At 47.7% G+C, this 14,952-nt stretch overlaps 1 protein-coding gene across 1 annotated transcript in view; it reads left to right on the top strand.

Moving 5' to 3' along the window:
• Positions 1 to 14,952, top strand: part of LOC143925276 (uncharacterized) — a 68,916-nt gene that overhangs the window by 12,250 nt on the left and 41,714 nt on the right. Inside the window, exons 4-6 of the mRNA XM_077449864.1 lie at positions 752 to 778; positions 7,171 to 7,920; positions 11,222 to 11,404. Coding sequence (XP_077305990.1) covers positions 752 to 778; positions 7,171 to 7,920; positions 11,222 to 11,404 — 960 coding nt within the window. The remainder of the gene's footprint in view (positions 1 to 751; positions 779 to 7,170; positions 7,921 to 11,221; positions 11,405 to 14,952) is intronic.

Below are 14,952 nucleotides of genomic sequence, written 5' to 3'. Positions count from 1 at the left end.
GTATCTGGGGGACCCCTTCTTTTAAAGGAGACATTTTGATTCAGACAAATCTCCACGCTGCAGACCCCCTTATCCATCTGGCCAAGGATGGGCAAACAAAGGTCCTTATCCCCAAAAACATGGGAGCAAGGGTCTTAGCCAGGGTCTCCCTTAGCAAGGTACCTTGCCCATGTTGAGGGTTTTATATAGTTTAGGAGAAGGGATGCGCACTACATGGTCCGCATAAAGGTCTATCATGAATTTTTGGGTGAACCCTACACGTTTTTATCATTTTTTTGCATAGTGTACCCCTTTTAATTTATAGCAGATCTCTATTGAGAATAAGGGTCCAGTATGTATGTTGGGGGGTATTTCACATTGCTTTTTTCCCCATTATCATCTTTGGTTTCTATGGTGTACCATAACAACCAATGACCACGCAGTCACCAGATCCATTGCAACTGATAACACCCAAACATGTCCTTGGTTTCTAGGTGGCCGATTGCGCCCTTGCAACCAAAGACGTATGTGTTTGCACAGCACTAGTTAGATGACCTTTAGTAGCTAGTAATACCACCATGCAATGAATGACTTTAGCCTGCAGGTGAAGGTTCACTTCAAAGAGAGGAATCCACCCAAAGTTCACACATTCGCTAGGTGGCCAAATATATTATTAGTGTACAGGAAAAAAGAACAATGGGGAAGAGCAAACTTACAATATACGGAGAAGTTTTCCCATTTTATATGACTGATCCATTCTTTCTTTCCACAGAGACCATCAGCATCTCTACAAACCTCGGTGAGTGTTTTGGGTTTCTAACAAAAATGTATATTTTACCTGTCCAATTTGAAGATAACTTAAAAAAAAACAAAAAAAAAAACCTTGAGCCTGCTGCTTGGTGCTGCCATCTTGGATGTGATGTCAGCAACCCTATGAGACTCAGAGCTGTCCCTCTGAGGTGGCACTCTATAGTACTGATTGCAGTATTATAGGCTGCATCTCCCCAAGGTAATACATAAAACCTGGCCTGCTAGTGGGCCCTGGGGACCGGAGTTGAGAACGTCTGTCTTACAGCATTTAAAGTGGTTGTAAACCTTTACAACACACTTTGACCTACAAGTAAGCCTAGAATAAGGTTTACCTGTAGGTCCAAGAAATATCTCCTAAACCTATACAGTTTAGGAGATATTTGCCCGAAGACGGGCACCGCTGTCTACGGCGCATGCGCCGTAGACAGCGGCGCGCAGGCGCACTGAGCGCGGCATCTTCAATGACGGAGATGCCCCGCGTGTCGGCTCCCGTGCGCTAATGCGCGGGAGTGACGTCATCGCGGCTTCGCCGAATGACAGCGGCGGAGCTGCAAGACCCACCGAGAAGATGGATGCTCCAGACTACAGGGGACAGCGGTGACTTCGCTGGCTCCTGTGTCAGGTAAGTGACACATAATGGACTACTGTGTGATGCGATGCGATGCGATGCATAGTAGTCCATTATGCTTTGCCTTTGCAGGGAATGAAAGAGGAAGTAACACCCATCAGGGTTTACTTCCTCTTTAACATATCAGGTAAATATATTGTGACTCACTTAGATGTATTTATACATTGTCAGAGTTTGTGTGCAATGCATTCAGTATACATTATATATATATACATACATACGTGTGTGTGTGTATATATATATATATATATATATATATATATATATATATATATATATATATATATATATATATACACACACACAGGTAAAGTCACCTGGTTGTATCCAGGGTGGGAAATATGTGTGCCCTAGATTCAGGCTTTATGCAGACTTTTACAATTAGAGGGGAAGAGTTAATGAGCCCAGCTGAAGTAAGTGGGCTCATTAAGACCTCTACAAAAAACCCCAGCATGCTTAGGGAGATGCTCCAGCCTGGAACCAGTTTTGTGTTGTATGGACTGGGGAGTGTGATACCTGTTCTGTGCGGTGAGTTAACGCCTGTGTGGCAAACCTCTACAACAGAGACAGGGACTGGTGCAGCACAAGGCTGCACGCAGTTGTTAGACAGGGAATCTATGTGTGTAATTAGAGGTCAAGCTGACCAGGATTTATTTTCATGTTTTATTTTTGTTTGGCTGTTATATGTTTTACTGCATGTAGCATAAATAAACCGCATCTTTTGTTTTTTTGCACCTACAACGCTGTCTGCTGTGCCTGATTTTGTGTTGTGAACCCATCCAGGGGGTCACACACACCCGCTGCCGAGCTAACCCCTCACAGTATATATATATATATATATATATATACATACATACACACATACACACACACACACACACACACATACACACACACTAGGAAATGGACATCAAGAAATTGGGGGACGTGAGCAATGACTCATTCATATGCTGATTCAGTTGACCCCCCATCCTCTCTCTTTTGATGCCTATCACTTTTGAAAGCGCCCCCCCCCCCCCCCCCCACTCCTGAACGGTACCAGGGCACATGCCCTCAACATTGGGAGGCTGCCCCCAAAGCACCATGTCCCCATCCCCACAACCCTTGCCCGGTGGTTGTGGGGGTCTGCAGGCGGGGGGGGGGGCTTATCGGAATCTGGAAGCCCCCTTTAACAAGGGGACCCCCAGATCCCACCCCCCCAGTGTGAAATGGTAACGGGTACAAAAGTACGCCTACCATTTCACAAAAAAAAAGGGTAAAAAAATGTTTAAAAAAAAAAGAGATAGTTTTTGACAATTCCTTTATTTAAATAGACAAAAAGTGCAGCACCGGGTAATAAACTAATAATGCAAGTGATTATGAATAAAAACCGTGATTATACAAAGATGTGTTATAAATAATAAAGTAATAAAGAAAAACCCATCATAATAGTCTATATGTGTTAATATGATCAATCCATGAGCAACAAACACGTGTATCTAACGCAAAAACACTTCATGGGTGAAATAATCCAACAAAGACGTGTTCACAAACGAAATCCAAACGATAAGTTTCCACCACTAGTGCAGCCCGTCACCTAGGAATAAACAATGGAGGCTTGCCAAAAAGCCAGTGACCACCACCCTTTATCAGGGGGGTCCTATAAGTCTATAAGAACAGGAGGCTTGCTGTTGAAGTACCACCGACTGTCCTCCTCACAGGCAACCGGCCAACGTCTGCGGAAAGTGGTTTCATAGGCGTTTCTGTCAGGAGACGATCACTGCGCCTCAATGGACGTTTCCTTCCACCAGTGGGATGTGCTCATCCAATGGATTTCCGGCAAAAAGTTATAAGGATGAAAAACAGACTCCAATAGTGCAGAGATACCTAATTTATTCAAAAAAAGGTACCAACAGGTTCACAATACATAAAAACGGTCCTTGCAAGGATAAAAGATAAAAAAAAAAAAGCTCTGTTAATCTCCAAAGAAGAGATGCACGCACTGCGTGCATGTGCAACGTCCCTACGGCCGTTTCGTCACAACTAACGTTATCAGGCGTGCGCCTTATATAACCTATTGGCATGGCTAAGAAGTGCATCCATTGGTTGTTGTGTGCATTGTTCAAAGCTTATTGGGCAGAGCATAGAGAGCAGTTCCTGCCAGTGCTGGTGTCATCCTGTCTTGCAGAAAAAAAAAACTGCCAATTACTGACACCTAGAGTCAAGTCATGATACTGCTCCAAAGAACGCTATATAAAATATCAATTTTGTTAAAATAGTGCCATCTTGTGGACAATTACCAAAATACCTGAGAAAGAAAAGTATAATATCACAGGAAGTGAGACATTGCCCCGATGTGCGGCTGCAGAGATCGGGGCAATGTCTCATGACTCATGGCAATGACTTCCTGGCGCACACTGCACGTGTTCCATGCAAACACGCCTGAGCTCATCCCTACCAGCAAACACCTGCCAATTACTGACACCTACAGGCCAATCATGATGCTGCTCCAAAACACTAAATAAAATATTTTATTAGAATAGTGCCATCTTGTGGACAACTACCAAAGTATCAAAAAAAGAAAAAAACAAAGAAAAAAAAAGAAAAATATATCTAAAAGAGGGATGGGAAATACAAGACAAATTAATCTCTTGTTCTCCTGCCCATTAAAACCTAATTGTTAGGCCAATATTGACAGTATTTAAGTTGCAATAGGATACGCTCCTTCACAATGCCACAGCACAAATATCTAAACCATCTCCTCACTGCCAAATATACAGTCCATATATCCTTTATTTAAAGTCTTCTTCGTGTCTTCTTCCTTCTTCCAACCTTCGGTTTCTTCCTCCATCTTCTTCTTCCTCTGCTTCTTCCTCCGATCCTCTGCTTCTTGCTCCGGTGTTCTCGTCCAGCATCTTTCTCCATGGCGTCTTCTTCCCCGCTTAGTTCTTGGGCCGCTCCGCATCCATGGGAGGCTCCCGCTGTATGACGCTTATCTTCTTCTGACAGTTCTCATATAACGGAATCGTGCATCAGAGGGGGGTGGGGTGACCTGGTGGCCCCCCGCCCTCTGTTATATAAGAACTGTCAGAAGAAGAGAAGCGTCACACAGTGGGAGCCTCCCATTGTACGGAGCGGCCCAAGAACGAAGCGGGGAAGAAGACGCTGTGGAGGAAGATGCCGGACGAGAACACCGGAGCAAGAAGCAGAGGATCGGAGGAAGAAGCAGATTAAGATGAAGATGGAGGAAGAAACGGAGGATGAAGGAAGGAAAAAGTCCCGAAGAAGATGGAAAGAAGAAGACTTTAAATAAAGGAAATTTCAAAAACGGTCTCTTGTCATTTTTAACATTTTTGAAACTTTTTTTGTGAAATGGTAGGGGTACTTTTGTACAACCTTACCATTTCACACAGGGGGGAGGCCGGGATCTGGGGGTCCCCTTGTTAAAGGGGGCTTCCAGTTTCCAGTAAGCCCCCCCGCCCGCAGACCCCCACAACCACCGGGCAAGGGTTGTGGGGATGAGGCCCTTCTCCCCATCAACATGGGGACAAGGTGCTTTGGGGGGCTACCCTCAAAGCACCCTCCCAATGTTGAGTACATGTGGCCTGGTACGGTTTTGGGGGGGGGGGCGTACACTCTCTCGTCTCTCCTCTTTTCCTGCGGCCTGCCAGGTTGCGTGCTCGGATAAGGGCCTGGTATGGATTTTGAGATGGACCCCAGACCATTTTTAAAAGAAAATAATTTGGCACGGGGTTCCCCTTAATATCCACACAAGACCTGAAGGGCCTGGTACGGATTTTGAAGGGGACCCCACGCCATTTTTTATTTTGTTTTTTTGGCGCGGGGGTTCCCCTTAATATCCATGGCAGACCTGAAGGGCCTGGTATGGAATTTCGGGGGGGAACCCCACACATTTTTTTTTCTAAATTTCGTTTTTTTTTTCTTAATGCTAACATGACCTGTGTGCAAATAGCCTTCAAAAAAAAACATAAAATTGAACCAGCCAAAGTCAAATTGAGAGGTGCGCCCGTTCAACTTATGCAAATGCATTTACGTTGCCTGACATTTACTAAGATTTTGGCGACGCAGTGAACCAAAGCGTTTGAATGCGCACAAATGCCTCTTGCGCATGCGCAGTGCATAAATTGACCTCGCGCAGCTCTAAGTGTACCTGCAGGCGCAGCGGGCTTGTTCACATAAAGTTACTTTCTCATTCTATTTTGGGCGTATGTTTTTACTTGGACAGTTATAACAATACATCCTCACATCACCCCTATAATATTGGCACTTGAGCTGAAGAATGCGCGCGCCATGTCTATAGCGGCGCACCGTTCGCCGCCTCCCGTTCGCCTCGAGAATATTATAGTAAATGGGGAATTGCGCTGGAGGGACAGAGAGGAGGTAATAGTCTGCAAGCAAGTTTGCGCAGGAGGAGTGTGAAGTGTAAATATGTTCAGGGAGTGTACATAGTTCTGTCCCAAGGCAAATGTATATCCTCAAATTCTGGGCATCTTATAAATCCCCAAACCCCACCCAAGTTTAACCCCTCAATAAAAACACAAAAACAAAAGTCAACAGAATATTTATTGACTCTGTGTGCTTGAGAAAGTGAATGCCGGGCTGGGCAGGGTGACAGACGGATTCCCGCTCTCAGCAGCCCCCTACGGGGTAAAGCTACATTGATGAGGTCCAGTGTATACACTCACTGGATAGAGTACCAGTAGAACCCCAAATGAACGTTCTTCTATATCACATCTTCAGAGTTGCAGAACAAGTCCAGCTAGGTCTGACTAATGCCGCGTACACACGATCGAATTGTCCGGCGTACTTAGTCCGCCGAAATGCATTTCACCGGACAATTCGATCGTGTGTGGGCTTCAGCGGACTTTCTCAGCGTAAAGTCCGGTGGACTAATGCCCCGTACACACGAGCGGACTTTTCGACATCAAAGGTCCGACGGAACAATTCCGGGGGACTGTTCGATCGTGTGTGAGCTGCAGCGGACTTTTGATTTGCAAAAATCCGACAGACTTTAGAAATGGAACATGTTTCAAATTTTTCCGCCGGACCCAGTTCCTATCGAAAAATCCGCTCGTGTGTATGCTGGTCCGACGGACAAACAGCGACGCTAGGGCAGCTATTGGCTACTGGCTATGAACTTCCTTATTCTAGTCCAGTCGTACGTCATCACGTTCAAATCCGTCGGACTTTGGTGTGATTGTGTGTGGCCAAGTCCGTTCATTCGGAAAGTCTGTCAGAACTCCGTCGAAAGTCTGTCGGACCTAGTCCCTCGAAAAGTCCGGTCGTGTGTACGCGACATTAGAAAGTATTTTTGCAGTCTAATCTTTCCGCCGGACTTGGCTTTCAGCGGTCAATACGTTCGTCGGTACGCTAGTCCGGCGGACTAAGAGTGACGCATGCTCAGAAGCAAATTACGAGAAGGAAGCTATTGGCTACTGGCTATTGAACTTCCTTTTTCTAGTCCCGTCGTACGTGCTGTACGTCATCGCGCTAGCAAACGCCGGACTTTCTGTGTGTCTGTGTGTGTGGCCAAGTCCGTTCGGTAGAAAGTCTGCCGGATTGTTTGCTGGACTAAGTACGCCGGGCAATTCGATCGTGTGTACGCGGCATAACTAACACTACCAGGACCCGGATGAGTGGAAACTGTCACAGATGCTTGGCTCTCAATTCACAAAGCTTTATCAATTTTCACAAATACAATAATTTCTTGCCCGATTTTTTTTTTAATGTATTTATTTATTTTTCATTTTTAGGAAATTGCTCGGATTCTGATTGTCACCCAAACGCAACGTGTGGAGAGTTTGGTGGGGACCAGCAATGCACGTGTAAAGTGGGATTTGCAGGAGACGGAACGTATTGTGATGACATAAATGAATGTCAAGATCCTTACGCCAACATTTGTAATAACGGAGGTGGTACCTGTGTGAACACTGTCGGATCTTACACCTGTACATGTAACACTGGGTTTGAGTATAAGGAAGGGTTGGGCTGTGTTGACATCAACGAGTGTGCAGAGAGCTCTCTGAATAACTGTCTTCCACTAGAGGAGTGTACCAATGTATACGGGTCTTATAACTGCACTTGTCCCTCGAAATATTATGTACCAGGATCTTATTCCTGTACTGACCCTTGTTACAACCACACTGTACTTAATGACACCTGGCGCAGCACTTCTAACATTTATAATTCCAGTGACTACTGGAGTAACATGGATTGGTACCATTGTGACTCCGGCCTGATTGGCTGGTATCGGTTCAAAGGAGACTCCAACCTGCAAATCCCCGAGTACTGCATACCAGAGTACAGCTGTGGTACATACATTACATTGTACCTGGGAGGCTCACACCCCAAAGTCGAAGATGGCATTGTCAACCGTATCGCTTGTCTCAACTGGTTTCGGTGCTGTTGGGTGTCCACGACAATTTCCGTGAAAATGTGTCCTGAAGGCTTCTATGTGTATAAAATAAAGAGCATACAAGGCTGCCACCATGCTTATTGTACAGGTATGTACTGACCCCAAGTAAAACAACATTTACTATAAATAATAACAATTGAGTACTGTCTGTGATACATTTTTCTGACCACATTACAGGCATGTACTGGCCATAGGGACTATTGGGAGTTTCCCGGTGGGCCGATGGCTCAGTGGGCCGGTTTCAGTGACAGCCAGTGGCATCGCTGGGGGGGGGGGACTTTTGGGGCCATAGCCCCGAATCTGGGGCCCATAGCCCCGAGTCAGTCCAGGAGTCCCCAACCACAGGGTCCTGGCCCACTACTTTCCTCTTTCTGGTGACCCTGATGTAAGGAGGGGCTCTCTGGGGACCCTATTGTAAGTCAGAGGCTCTCTGGGGAACCTGATGTAAGAGAGAGGCTCTCTGTGGACCCTTATGTAAGGGGGGGGGGCTCTGTGGGGACCCAGATGTAAGGGGTTGGCTCTCTAGGGACCCGGATGTAAGGGGTTGGCTCTCTAGGGACCCTGATGTAAGGCGGATGATCTCTGGGGACTCTGATGTAAAGGGAAGGCTATATGGGGACCCTGATGTAAGGGGAGGCTCTTTGGGGACCCTGATGTAAGTGGGGTGCTCTCTGGGGACCCAGATGTAAAGGGGGCTCTCTAGGGGCTTTGTTGCGCAATTGCGTACAGTTTATATACTGTTTTTTGCGTGTTTGCAAAATTAAAGTGGGCCGGTCTGGATGAAGTCCAGCGCCAAATTTTTGTCCCAGTCCAGCCCTGTACACATTATGAGGGACCTGAATGTTTTGGTTCATAAAATACAATGGAAGACCTGAATGTTTTGGTTCTTAACCGCTTCCCAACCGCCCTGTTGCCAAATGACGTCCTCAATGTGGCTCAATTATCCTCACTGGGCGTCATATGACGATGAGCAGGATAAGCCTCTCGTGCGGGCCCCCGGGGATGCACAGCACAGCAATCGGTGGTGTTGTGTGTGGCTCCGACACACCACATCTCCGAAAAGAGCCTAAGACCAGGGGCGGACTGACCCACCGCGAGAGGCTCCTCAACATATGCAGGGAAGCGGCTGTAATAATACCTCGCACAGCGCGCTACTCCTCAGCCGGCCCCTTCTTCCCTCCCGTCCACCACAGGTGCTTGTACATTATATTACCTGGAATAGACGAGAAGAGAGGAGGGGCTGGCGGGGAGCAGCGCGTTTTGCGAGGTATTACAGGTGAAGGGTGAGGTGATTTTTTTTTATTGGAGTTTGGTGGTACCATGGTCGCCATCATGGGGGGTGGGAGCGGGCTGTGCGTCAGCCAGTACAGATGTAGGGGGCCCGGGCCCCAACAGAACTGCAGGAGGCCCCATGATACTCTACTGGTTCTCTCCCCGCACAGTGTCCTCCGCCACCCACAGTGTCCCCCCTGTGCCCCCATGCTGTGCTCAACAATGTGCTCTACTGTCTGTAGCATAATAAACCATGCTTTGTGCCCTGTGATGTGCCCTACTGTGTGCCCTGTGCCCTGCTGTGTAACTCCTGATGTGCACTGTCATTTGCCCTGCTGTGTGCCCTGTGATGTGCCCCATGCCCTGTGATGTGCTCAGTGCCTGCTGTGTACCCCCTGGTGTGTTCTTTGTCCCATTATATGCCCTCCTGTGTGCCCTGTAATGTGCCCTACTGTGTGTCCCATGCCCTGTGGTGTACCCCTTGATGTGCCCTGTGTCCCATGATGTGCCCTCCTGTGTTCCCTGCGATGCGCCCTACTGTGTGCCCCATGCCCTGTGTTGTGCCCTGCGGTGTACCCCTTGATGTGCCCTGTGCCCTCCTGTGTGCCCTGCAATGTTCCATACTGTGTGCCCCATGCCCCGTGTTGTGCCCTGTGGTGTACCCCATGATGTGCCCTGTGCGTCCCATGCCATGTGATGTACCCTGTGCCCTGCTGTCTGCCATGTGATGTGCCTTACTGTGTGCCCCATGATTTATGTAGGTGGGGCTTTGTGTAGGTGTGGCTTACGTGTGGGCGGGGACACAGGGGGCCCCATGATCTTCTTTTACTCGGGGGACTCATAAGTTGTCAGTTTGCCCCTGCCTTAAGGCTCTTAACCACATGATCAGCTGTGACAAATCACAGCTGATCATAGCGGTAACCAGGAAGAGTTCCTCAGTTTGCGCTGATAGGATGTGAGCAGAGGAGAGCCGTTTTCCTCATGGGGGGGGGGGGGTCTGCACTGATAATTAGCACACTGATTATCAGTGCAGTCCCCATCAGAGGTGCCAACCACAGATGCCAATCAGTGCCTATCAGATGCCAATCAGTGCCCATCAGTAACACCTACCAGTTCCCACCACAGATGCCAATCAGTGCCCATCAGCAATGACTGTCAGTGTCTTATCATCAATGCTTGCTATCAGTGCCATTTATTAGTACTCATCAGTGCCACCAACCAGTGACATCTATTAATGGCTATCAGTGCCATTTATTAGTACCCATCAGTGCCATCTATTAATGGCTACCAGTGCCATTTATTAGTACCCATCAGTGCCCCCGATCAGTGCCATCTATTAATGCCTATCAGTGATGCCTATCAGTGCTGCATATCAGTGCCTCCTAATCAGTGCCCATCAGCAATGACTGTCAGTGTCTCATCATCAATGCTTGCTATAAGTGTCATTTATTAGTACCCATCAGTGCCACCAATCAGTGCCATCTATTAATGCCTATTAGTGATGCATATCAGTGCCTCCTAATCAGTGCCCATCAGCAATGACTGTCAGTGTCTCATCATCAATTCTTGCTATAAGTGCCATTTATTAGTACCCATCAGTGCCACCATTCAGTGCCATCTATTAATGCCTATCAGTGCTGTATATTAGTGCTGCATATCAGTGCCTCCTAATCAGTGCCCATCAGCAATGACTGTCAGTGTCTCATCATCAATTCTTGCTATAAGTGCCATTTATTAGTACCCATCAGTGCCACCATTCAGTGCCATCTATTAATGCCTATCAGTGCTGTATATTAGTGCCTCCTAATCAGTGCCCATCAATGCCGCGTCATTAGTAAAAAATAAAAAAAATAAAAAACGCAGAGGTGATCAAATGGCACCAAAAGAAATCTCTATTTGTGGGGAAAAAATAGTACATAAATGTTGTTTGGGTACAGCGTCGCACGACCGCGCAATTGTCAGTTAAAGTGACGCAGTGCCGGATCACAAAAAATGCCCTGGGTCATTCAGCAGCCAAATCTTCCGGGGGGGGGGGGGGGTTGAAGCAGTTAAATAGTATTATTTTTTAAATAAAGAATTAAATTGTGAATCTTACAGTCTTTATGATGTCATTTCAGAGATTCAGGCGAACACCACTACGGCATCGCCTTCAACAACTTTGCGCACGACAGTTCCCAAGAACATCGCCTCGAATGTCCAAAATGTGACTAGTGAGCCTCCGACTCCGGCTGACAACATCACTATTACTACGGGGCCTCCTTCTTCAACAGCAGTTAAGCATTACGCATGTACAGTGAGAGGTAAGTTGGGTCTCCAACCCAAATTTTCTTTTTTGCAAACTGTTGGCCAAAAAAGGACGCAGATTGTTCAACTTTTTTCATCAAACTCTCCACCATGATTGGATGATCTGATTTTTTTTAACAGCAGTTCTTTATAATTAACACTTTGCTAATGATGATATGAAGCATGGTTATGGGCGAGGGCACCAGGACAGACAAGCACCTTCCTGGGGATGTTTTAGGGGTTTTTTTGTGGAGCTGATATTTAATTGGATATGTACTGTAGAGAACGGTCCTCCAACAAGGGATTCTGAGATTCCAATAGGTTTATTTAAAGTAGCAATCATGTGAAACACAATAGAACGCTTTGACGTAGACTCATAAGGCACACAAGTAAAGCAGAAACGTGCGAAATGCATAAAGTCAACCTATAGAGCAGGGGTCTCCAAACATTCTAAACAAAGGCTCAGTTTACTGCCCTTCAGACTTTAGGGAGGGCCGGATGTTGATGTCAGTGGGAGGAATAGTGCCCAATCATTGGTGTCAGTGGGGAGGAATAGTGCCCCATCGTTGGTATCAGTGGGAGGAATAGTGCCCCATCATTTGGTATCAGTGGGAGGAATAGTGCCCCATCGTTGGTATCAGTGGGAGGAATAGTGTCTCATCATTGGTGTCAGTGGGAGGAATAGAGCCCCATCATAGGTAGCAGTGGGAGGAATAGTGCCCCATCATTTGGTATCAGTGGGAGGAATAGTGCCCCATCATTGGTATCAGGGGGAGGAATAGTGCCCCATCATTTGGTATCAGTGGGAGGAATAGTGCCCCATCATTGGTATCAGTGGGAGGAATAGTGCCCCATCATTGGTATCAGGGGGAGGAATAGTGCCCCATCATTTGGTATCAGTGGGAGGAATAGTGCCCCATCATTGGTATCAGTGGGAGGAATAGTGCCCCATCATTGGTGTCAGTGGAGAAATAGTGCCCCATCCTTTGGTGTCAGAGGGAGGAATAGTGCCCCATCGTTGGTATCAGGGGGAGGAATAGTGCCCCATCATTGGTGTCAGTGGAGAAATAGTGCCCCATCCTTTGGTGTCAGAGGGAGGAATAGTGCCCCATCGTTGGTATCAGGGGGAGGAATAGTGCCCCATCGTTGCTATCAGTGGGAGGAATAGTGCCCCATCATTTGGTATCAGTGGAAGGAATAGTGCCCCATCATTAGTATCAGGGGGAGGAATAGTGCCCCATCATTGGTGTCAGTGGGAGGAATAGTGCCCCATCGTTGGTATCAGTGGGAGGAATAGTGCCCCATCATTTGGTATCAGTGGGAGGAATAGTGCCCCATCATTGGTGTCAGTGGGAGGAATAGTGCCCCATCATTGCTGTCAGTGGAGGAATAGTGCCCCATCATAGGTGTCATGGGGAGGAATAGTGCCCCATCGTTGGTATCAGTGGAGGAATAGTGCCCCACCATTGGTATCAGGGGAGGAATAGTGCCCCATCATTGGTGTCAGTGGGAGGAATAGTGCCCCATCATTTGGTATCATTGGGAGGATTAGTGCCCCATTATTGGCATCAGTGGGAGGAATAGTGCCCCATCATTTGGTATCATTGGGAGGATTAGTGCCCCATTATTGGCATCAGTGGGAGGAATAGTGCCCCATCATTTGGTATCAGTGGAAGGAATAGTGCCCCATCATTGGTGTCACTGGGAGGAATAGTGCCTCATCATTGGTGTCAGTGGGAGGAATAGTGCCCCATGTCAGTGGGAGAAATAGTGCCCCATCGTCGGTATCAGTGGGATGAATAGTGCCCCATCATTTGGTATCAGTGGGAGGAATAGTGCCCCATCATTGGTGTCAGTGGGAGGAATAGTGCCCAATCATTGGTGTCACTGGGAGGAATAGTGCCCCATTATTGGCATCAGTGGGAGGAATAGTGCCCCATCATTTGGTATCAGTGGAAGGAATAGTGCCCCATCATTGGTGTCACTGGGAGGAATAGTGCCTCATCATTGGTGTCAGTGGGAGGAATAGTGCCCCATGTCAGTGGGAGAAATAGTGCCCCATCGTCGGTATCAGTGGGATGAATAGTGCCCCATCATTTGGTATCAGTGGGAGGAATAGTGCCCCATCATTGGTGTCAGTGGGAGGAATAGTGCCCCATCATTTGGTATCAGTGGGAGGAATAGTGCCCCATCATTGGTGTCAGTGGGAGGAATAGTGCCCAATCATTGGTGTCACTGGGAGGAATAGTGCCCCATTATTGGCATCAGTGGGAGGAATAGTGCCCCATCATTTGGTATCAGTGGAAGGAATAGTGCCCCATCATTGGTGTCACTGGGAGGAATAGTGCCTCATCATTGGTGTCAGTGGGAGAAATAGTGCCCCATCGTCGGTATCAGTGGGATGAATAGTGCCCCATCATTTGGTATCAGTGGGAGGAATAGTGCCCCATCATTGGTGTCAGTGGGAGGAATAGTGCCCCATCATTTGGTATCAGTGGGAGGAATAGTGTCCCATCATTGGTGTCAGTGGGAGGAATAGTGCCCCACCATTGGTGTCAGTGGAAGGAATAGTGCCCCATCATTGGTGTCACTGGGAGGAATAGTGCCTCATCATTGGTGTCAGTGGGAGAAATAGTGCCCCATCGTCGGTATCAGTGGGATGAATAGTGCCCCATCATTTGGTATCAGTGGGAGGAATAGTGCCCCATCATTGGTGTCAGTGGGAGGAATAGTGCCCCATCATTTGGTATCAGTGGGAGGAATAGTGTCCCATCATTGGTGTCAGTGGGAGGAATAGTGCCCCATCATTGGTGTCAGGGGGAGGAATAGAGCCCCATCATTGCTGTCAGTGGAGGAATAGTGCCCCATCATTGCTGTCAGTGGAGGAATAGTGCCCCATCATTGGTGTCAGTGGGAGGAATAGTGCCCCATCATTGCTGTCAGTGGAGGAATAGTGCCCCATCATTGGTGTCAGGGGGAGGAATAGTGCCCCATCATTGCTGTCAGTGGAGGAATAGTGCCCCACCATTGGTGTCAGTGGGAGGAATAGTGCCCCATCGTTGGTATCAGTGGAGGAATAGTGCCCCATCATTGGTGTCAGTGGGAGGAATAGTGCCCCATCATTGCTGTCAGTGGAGGAATAGTGCCCCATCATTGGTGTCAGGGGGAGGAATAGTGCCCCATCATTGCTGTCAGTGGAGGAATAGTGCCCCACCATTGCTGTCAGTGGAGGAATAGTGCCCCACCATTGGTGTCAGTGGGAGGAATAGTGCCCCATCATTGCTGTCAGTGGAGGAATAGTGCCCCATCGTTGGTATCAGTGGGAGGAATAGTGCCCCATCATTTGGTATCAGTGGGAGGAATAGTGCCCCATCATTGGTATCAGGGGGAGGAATAGTGCCCCATCATTTGGTATCAGTGGAAGGAATAGTGCCCCATCATTGGTATCAGTGGGAGGAATAGTGCCCCATCATTGGTGTCAGTGGAGAAATAGTGCCCCATCCTTTGGTGTCAGAGGGAGGAATAGTGCCCCATCGTTGGTATCAGGGGGAGGAATAGTGCCCCA

Source organism: Lithobates pipiens, unplaced genomic scaffold (assembly GCF_037356315.1).
Source record: "Lithobates pipiens isolate NorthernLeopardFrog02 unplaced genomic scaffold, aLitPip1_a1.2 Scaffold_22, whole genome shotgun sequence".
Taxonomy (NCBI): Eukaryota; Metazoa; Chordata; class Amphibia; order Anura; family Ranidae; genus Lithobates; species Lithobates pipiens.
The sequence above is the reverse complement of the archived record's forward strand: the minus strand, read 5'-3'. Positions and strand labels throughout refer to the sequence as shown.